Source organism: Lagenorhynchus albirostris, chromosome 19 (assembly GCF_949774975.1).
Source record: "Lagenorhynchus albirostris chromosome 19, mLagAlb1.1, whole genome shotgun sequence".
In the NCBI taxonomy this organism is placed as follows: Eukaryota; Metazoa; Chordata; class Mammalia; order Artiodactyla; family Delphinidae; genus Lagenorhynchus; species Lagenorhynchus albirostris.
The window spans coordinates 46,428,274-46,436,303 of record NC_083113.1 but is presented as its reverse complement, the minus strand read 5'-3'; the positions used below and the strand labels follow the sequence as shown (position 1 = coordinate 46,436,303).

The 8,030-nt window shown below is 52.5% G+C and overlaps 1 protein-coding gene across 2 annotated transcripts in view; it reads left to right on the top strand.

Moving 5' to 3' along the window:
- Positions 1-634: 634 nt before the first annotated feature.
- The window catches only part of CALB2 (calbindin 2), a 28,617-nt gene continuing 21,221 nt past the window's right edge, over positions 635-8,030 (top strand). For both annotated transcript variants that reach the window (XM_060130732.1, XM_060130731.1), the window contains exon 1: positions 635-765. In XM_060130732.1, the coding sequence (XP_059986715.1) occupies positions 666-765 (100 nt within the window). In that variant the 5' untranslated portion in view covers positions 635-665. The remainder of the gene's footprint in view (positions 766-8,030) is intronic.

Sequence of the window (8,030 nt, the reverse complement as noted above, 5' to 3'; positions counted from 1 at the left end):
ATTCCAGCCACCCCCAGTAAAGCCTAGAGAACCCTGGGCTTCTCCACAAGACTGGGCCCCATTAAGGAGCTGTGAGAAGGAGGAAACAGAGCCGGGCTGGGCAAGTCATTTGGTCCTTTGAAGTCTCAAGTCCCCTCATCGGAAAAGTGGTCCCTGGTCTTCCTGCTGTGAAAGGGTCAGACGAGAGGAGGCATGAGAAAGTCCTAGAGAACTCCGAAGTCCAGGTGCTAAAGACTTGTCAAACTTTTATTATTATTACTACTGGTGGTGTTGCTGTTACTACTGTTAGTATTATTGCTGCTGCTAGTGATGATACGTGGTGGCTGCACTCAAGATGATCAGAGAGAGGGAGAAGGAAGGCAAGGGCAGCCTCTCTCCCCTTTGCACCCGAGAGCCTCTGTTTCCCTGGCCAGGCGAGGAGTGGTCTCAGCACAGACGGGCGCCCCCACCCTGCGAACCCCTGCGGAGCCCCGGGTCGGCCGCCGCCCCGCTGAGACCCAAGCCGATTCTCTGAGCGCGCGCGCCCCCTGCTGGCAGCGGGGCGCGGGCGCAGCCTCCGGATTGTATATAAAGGCAGCGTGGCGCGCGAGACCTGGCCGAGTGCGGTAGAGGAGCCGGCGCGCAGGGAGAGCGCAGTGCTGCCTGAGGTCTCCGAGCGGCTCGCCATGGCTGGGCCGCAGCAGCAGCAGCAACCCCCTTACCTGCACCTGGCGGAGCTGACGGCGTCCCAGTTCCTGGAGATCTGGAAGCACTTTGACGCAGACGGTAAGTAAAGCTCCCAACTTGTGTGCCCGCTCGCCCCCAGGGGACCTGCGGTGGAGAAAAGAGGGCAAGGAAGTTGCGGGCAGGGGTAAGATTGCCCCAGTGGGTGTTTTGGGTGCAGAGCCTGCTGAGGTAGGGGTCTCGAGTTTGGAAGACACCTGGGTGCCCTGGTGACAACCGCCCGGAAGTTTTCTTCCCTGACAGAGACGACAGAGCCCACCGGCTTTTGCAGCCTCACTGTGGGCAAGTTGGGGCTTTCCCAGAGGGGAGGCCTGGGCTGGCAAGGCTCCCCATGACTCCCCCTGCCGTCTTATCTTCCCCGCCTTTCTCTTCAAGGTAACATTCTGCCTTCAGCTGCGGCAGCCACAGGTCTCAGACACCCACTCATTTTTTCCCTCAAGTTCCCCTTTTGTTGAATACCAGGTTAGCCCCGTGGGGTCCTGGGGACTGGGGCAAACTGGGGGGTCCTGAAGGGACACTCTTGGCCTCCCCAGCCTGTCCGGTGGGAGCAGGAGTGGAGAGGGCATCCAGGCAGTGAGCATCCCCTAGGCTTCCTCTGCCCACGTTCCATCCCTCACGGGCATTCAGGTCCCACTCACAGGGTGTGGTGGGAGGCAAGCTTGGGGTGCCAGCCTGACATGTTCCCTCATGGTGATAATCCTGGGTGCTTTGGGTGACTCCTTCCTTCTCTGGGTCGGGGGAGGCACAATCTTAAATGCCTCAGTGACCCACCCTCTGCTCCGTGTGGTCTTCACATTTACTCACCCAAAAATCGAGGGCTGGACTGAACAACCTTTGGAAGTTGGCTCTAAGGACTGGTATTACAAGGGTCTATGATGGCCTGACTCAGGCATAAAGGGAGCCCCCCCCCACCTCGTTTTAGAGGCTTCTGATATCACTAGAGACAAATTTTTCTCCACTGCTCCAAAAAATTAAATGATCTGATTTCCTTCTGAGGTCCTGGCCGGGGTGGGCATCCGAAACGTTCTGGCATCTCAGACCACTGGCAGGGTGGTGGCCCAGGGTGTTCATCCTAGGATTGAGAGCGAGGGGCATGGGAAGCAGAGGGAGGAGCAGGTGGAGGCTCCCTCCATGCTTCTCCCTTCCCTTCCTCACCTCGGCAGGGCGGGCATAAAGGTGGCTAAACAGAGGCCCTCGGCCCAGAGTGCTGCGCAGAGGCAGGGGTTAATGGGTATGATAACCAATGAAGTTTTGTTCCCTTGGAGCAAACTGAGAATCTCGGGGTGCAGAGGACTGGGCATGTGACACCTGGATTAGGATGGTGATCTGCCTATGAATTACTAAAGGAGGTGGGTAGATTGTTAAATCTGTAAAATGGGGCTAAGGAGGGGTTGTATTTCCAATCCCTGGCTGGTACCATAAAACTCCCTTGGGGGAAAGGGCTATAAAAAGATTGCAGCCTCTCTGTATTCTGGGTGACACGCGCACTCCCTAAGGCTTCTCCTGCCAGTTTATCTGCACCAGAGACTTGCATGATTCAAGGAAAGTTATCAAGCGGCCAAGGTTATACCACAGGCCTCCTGCCAGATGAGTCAGCTATAAACAGAGGACTCCACAGTTCTGTTCTCCCCCAGTTCTCACGGGGTCAACCACGAGCGCTCTTGATAACCATGCAAATCCTCACATTTGTCTGAGACTTTGTACTTTTCAAAACACAGTCGCACCTTGAGTCCTGCACAGTGAGGCTGTGGGCAGACCATGATTCTCCTTGTGCAGATGAGGGAACAGACACAAAGTGTGACTTCTCTGAGGTCATGTAGCGAGGTGATGGCGGCACTGGTTCCTGGCCAGCGCTTAATTCCCCAACTCTGGTTTCTGGACACCTACTTTCCCTCCTGATCCAGCCTCGGAGGTGATGGGCAGTCCCTTTAATACTAGAAAGGGGTCCTATGGCTGGAGCATAGCTAAGCTAGCATGAGGCCAAAGAGTCTTTAAAGACCCCCAGAACCATCGTACCTCTGGTACAATGTGAAAGGGGAGCTAGACTGCTTCTTGGCTCCTTGTCCCCCTCGGCATCCCATCGCCCTCTCTGGTCACCACTTCAGGGAAGTCCCAAGGAGGGACCATGGACCTAACAGAGAAGGAAAGCAAAAAGGATTAGAATACCAGAGACGGCGCAGAAGGCGATTTAGGAAAATGAGGCTAGAGCCAAACTGGAATTCGACTAAAGGACCCAGAATTAAGCTGCGGGTCACCTTGCTCTGGACCTTCTGTACCTGTCCCCTTCCGAACTCCCATGGCTGCCAGGGAGCTTCTCCCTCCCCCCCGAGGCGCTCCCTGCCCTGGCTGGGCCTCCTCTTACTAACTCTGGCTTCTGTTCTTATCTTGGGGGTTTTCCCCCCAACTCTAAGTGTCCCCCTGCCGCTCACAGAGTTAAAGAGCTCTGGGAGGACTCTCCACGGCTCACCAGGTCCCTGGGGTGAGCTCTCTGGAGCCCAGTTAGTCCCAGCCACCAAGCAGGGGGAGCACTGACCCACCCCACCCGTCCTGGACTCCAGTAAACAGAGATTAGGAGTCCGCAGAGAAGCTGGATTCCGAGGACAGTGGGGATGACGCAGGGAATCTGACCCTCCTAACTCAGCCCATTTCTAATGAAGGAGCAGGTGTCTGAAGAGGGGGAAACTGGGACTCAAAGAGGCAACGTTCTTTTCACAAGATCACACAGCAAAGTGAGAGGGTAGGGGGACCCAGGAATCCTCTCCTAGCCCCCCCCCACTCCTCCTCAGTGGTCAGCCAAGGTCATGCCCTTGGAAGCGTTCAGGTGTCATCTCTCAAAAGCAGAGGAAGGGAAGACGGCAGCCGAGTGCACCCTATGAGCCAGGTTGGGGCTGGAGCTCTTCCACATAACATCCCCATGCTCTGAGTGACCCTTACATGCCCTACATGACTGAGTCCCCCGTTCTGTTGTTTCCTGGTCACTTCTTGGTCAGAAACGTTCTCACTCTGCAAGATCCAGGCTTCAGAGGGATGCCCAGCTCAGAGCTCACGCTGGCCTCTCTTTGTGGTTCTGACCACACGGCCACCAGGCTCCTATTCCGCTGACGATCAGCACGAGGTCCGTGGGGAGCCAAGTTCTGCCCTTGGCCTTTGCTACCCTTTGGGAGCAACTGCAAGTGTAGGGATATTTCCTCTCCCAGAGGCCAGCAGACATTCACAGGACAACGCAGGGAATCCCACTCACTCCAAGAATCAACCTACATGGATATACTTGTACATATACATAAAGTTATGTGAACAAGGGGGCCTAGTGTCAAGTTCTTTGGGATACTGAAATTTTAAGAATGTGCTTCCCTAGGGAACAGAAAAATAAATCCTGCTAATCTCTACAGTGGAATATTATGCAACCAATGGGATTGAGATGGGGCTTTTGTACTGACATGGAAAAGTGTCCAAGATGTATTACGGAGATTTTTTTAAATTATGGCAGGACACTATTACAGTATGAGCCCATTTTTACTATTAATGAAACAAGTATGCTGGAAAATATCTGAAAGACAATAACAACAGTGGTCCTCTACAGAGTAGATGACGTAAAATTAAAAGGTATTTTCTTTAACTTTATAAGTAAATTTCTGTAGTGTTTTACAAGAGCATGTGTTTCTTGTGTAATAAGCAAAACGATAAATATTCAAGAAGAAAATAATTTTATGGGCACCCCCCCGCCCCCCAAAAGAAATGCATATATATCTCCAGGTGTGGGAATCTGCCCAGAGTTTTCTAGGCCTTTGTCTGCCTCCAGATGGCCCTAGTGATGCAGGAGGTTCTCAAAGCCTTGCACAGGGACTGACCCTTGTTCCATATGGGTGTGGCCCTGAGGACTTCGAAAATGAATGACAGGAAGGACCACCAAGAACTGAGGAAGGCCCTGTGCAGTCTTCCCTCCTCTCTCCTCCTACACCCAGTAGTAGTAACGGAAGCATCCTCCAAACCCATCCCCCATGGGGGACACTGGCCAGACAGAGAGTGCTCAGGCAGGTTCTCAGGCACTGAGGAGCTTGTGTCCCTGGGAGGGGAAGCAGAAGAACGCTGAACAACAGCGCCTCTCGGAGGTGGAGAGAGGCCTGGGCACCTTGCCCTGGAATTCTAAATGACGAAGTCTTCTGGAATTCTGAAGAGAAGACCTCTATGTATAAAATAGATAACTAATGAGAACCTACTGTATAGCACAGGGAACTCTACGCAATGCTCTGTGGTGACCTAAATGGGAAGGAAATCTAAAAGAGAGCGGATATATGTATACATATAACTGATTCACTTTGCTGCACAGAAGAAACTAACACAACAATAAAAATTAATAAAAGACCTGCCTCAAAAGGGTTAGAGAATATCTGGTATATATTAAGCATTTACACAAATCCTATGGCCGTTACTATGCAATACAGCTGTGCTGTTCATAAGCTAATTACAGGATTTATAAAAATGATTGCTTCTTGGAGCATTAAAGGCAAAGGGGTCTGGTGCTGGGAGGGAGCCAAAGTTGTCTGAGGGCAGCTTTCTTTTAACCCTGTCGGCATTTCTCTGTGGGGTCCGTGTGTCCCATTTAGGCCTGATGTCAGGATTTGGGGTCCTTTGGGAGCAGCCTCCTGCCCCACCTGGGGTAAGCCCTAGGAATAAGTACCCCATCCCACCTCCACTTTCACCCCCGAATTCCCCACTTGTTTTGCCAACTGTGCCCTTTGGTGTGGATGTCCGCGGCATGCCAGCTGTGGACATCCTCTGTGAGGCCCTCATGCCCCATGGCCCAGCCAGCCGATGGGGGACGCAGCTGTGTCTGAGAGCTGGGGCTCCCCAGGGAGGCAGCTGCGGGGGCGTTTTCACAAACAGGACACTTCAGCCTCGCCTCGCCTCGCCTCGCGTGGGCGGCCACCAGCGATCCCGCGTCCCTGCCCTCGCTCCTTGTTTATTCCCCTTTGACTTCAGTAGTTTCACCACCTGAGCCCCTGGGGGAGGTTTCCGGGGCTAAGGAGACCCCTCAGGGAAATCCCTCCCGATACCCAGGGAGCCAGAATTAACAGAGCAGGCGTCAGACACTTCAAGAACTGCGCCTCTCCGGCTCTGGACCTGGCGGCTGTCCTGGAGGACTGCATCAGATCCCGCCTTTGCCCTGCGGGTCCCAGCTGGGGCCTCTGGCTCTGGCCCTCTCCCCCTCCTCTCTGGCTCTCGGCTGCCTCACCTCCTCTCTAGTCCAATCTGCCCCATCCTTCTGGCCTCCTCCACACCAGGAACTGGTCCAGCATTAGGCTGCCAGATGTCCACAGGTGCAGGGGACCCAGCCCAGCTCCAGAGCCTCTGTTCCAGAAGCAGCTCTGCCCAGAAACACAGATTAAAAGTCAAGTGTCTAAACATTCATCCAGTAGCTGTTTGCACTGGGTTTTCCCCCCCCAGGAGCCTCTGGGAGACGTGTGTGTGTGTGTGTGTGTGTGTGTGTGTGTGTGTGTGTGTGTGTGTGTGTGTGTGTGTGTGTGTGTGTGTGTGTGTGTGTGTGTGTGTCTGACAAAGAGAGAAATCAAAACAAGATAAAGATATGGACAGAGATCGTCCCTGGGGTGAACAGAAGGAAAACAGGCTGTTAGCTGTGGTTCAATTTCTTTCCTCTCAAACTCCTCTGGAACACGAGGTCGATAACACCCGTCTGTTTACCTGGTAGTGTCCTGAAGACCAGCTGGGGCAGGGAGGGAAGAGCTCTTTGTAAATGGTGAGCACCGTGCAAAGTAATATTTATATTGGAGCAGAGCCTGAGGAAGTCAATTTCTTGCCGCAAAGGGTGGCGTTTGTCCCAGAGGAACTCAGGCTGGAGGGTAGAGGGCTATTTGCCCTTCCATAAATTTGAACTCCGGACAGACAGCCAGGAGGTCTGGCTTCATGAATGCTTTCTTGTGCAGGTAACGAGGAGTCTAGAACTGCATAACTCCCCTCCTTGATTTCCTTAAACTCCGCAACACAGAATAATACAGATTGGTGAGCACCACGCCCTAGGGCCGTGCTTCTCGAACTTGAGCGCGCGGGAGACTGGTTCAAGCGCGGATTTCTGGGCCTCACTCCTAACAATTCTGATTCAGTTGGGCTGGGGTTGGTCCGAGAATTTGCATCTATAACAAGCTCCCAGGTGATACTGACACCGTCAGGCCGCAACCACTCTTTGAATAGTGCTGGTCTAGGCCCCTCTTGTCTACCATCTCGGGCTTCACACCAACCCCCCACCTCAACCTTGAATGTGAAGCCAAAGGCGCTGTCTCTCTAGGGAGAAGATGCTCACGTTCAAAAGCAGTGGTTCTGCTTTGAGATGTTCATGCTCCTATGTTGTTAAAATGCAGATTCTAGTCAGCAGGTCTGGGGTGGGGCCTGGGATTCTGCCTTTCTAACAAGCTCCCAGGTAATTCCAAAGTTCCCGTTCCACAGACCACACTTTGAATGACAAGCCCTCATACTCCAGACCCATCAAATTAAAATCTCCATTTTAATACGCTCCCCAGGTAATTCTTGCATACCTTAAAATTTGAGACAGGTCGCACTGAAGCAGTCCTTAATCCTGACTGCACATCAGAATCATCTGGCGAGCTTTGAAAACATGCCCACGAGACACCCTCACCCCATCAATTAAATCAGGAGCTCCGGGGGTGAGGCCCAGGCAGTGGTACACTTGGAAAAGCTTCCCAGGTGATTCTAATACATAGCCTGGGCTGAGAATCAGGACTCTGAGGCTGCAGTCATGGTGGCACTCTTTGGGCTGAAGGGTTTACAGCCATGGATTGGTTCGGAAGACCTTAAGAGCACAGAGCATAAAAATGATGCTTTCCATTTATGTGAGATTTTACATTTTCCAGAATGCTTTCACAGCCTTATCTTGTATGGCTGTCACAATGGTTCTATAAAGTAAAAAAAAAAAAAAAAGCATAGTTATACCCATTTTAGAGATCAAGAAACTGAGGTTTAGAGAGATTGACTTGCTCGACATTGCATGGACAGTCACAGAGGTGGTGGTAGACTTATGACCCTTAATCGGGCTCCTCTTACCTGTTCAACTCTCAGAAAATCTGTATGCACAAATCTCAGTGAGAAACAAGCCCCTTCCCACTGTGAGGCAGGGCGTTCTTTGGTCAAAGTTTTCCAAGTGTCTGTGGTCAGATTAATTGTAAAGAAGTGTTGTCTCACTTCAAAATTTGGGGAAACTGAGGCACCATGGTGGTGAAGAATGGTAGCAAGCCCAGAATAAGGATGGATGCAGGGTCCCCGGCTCCTCCCATCCC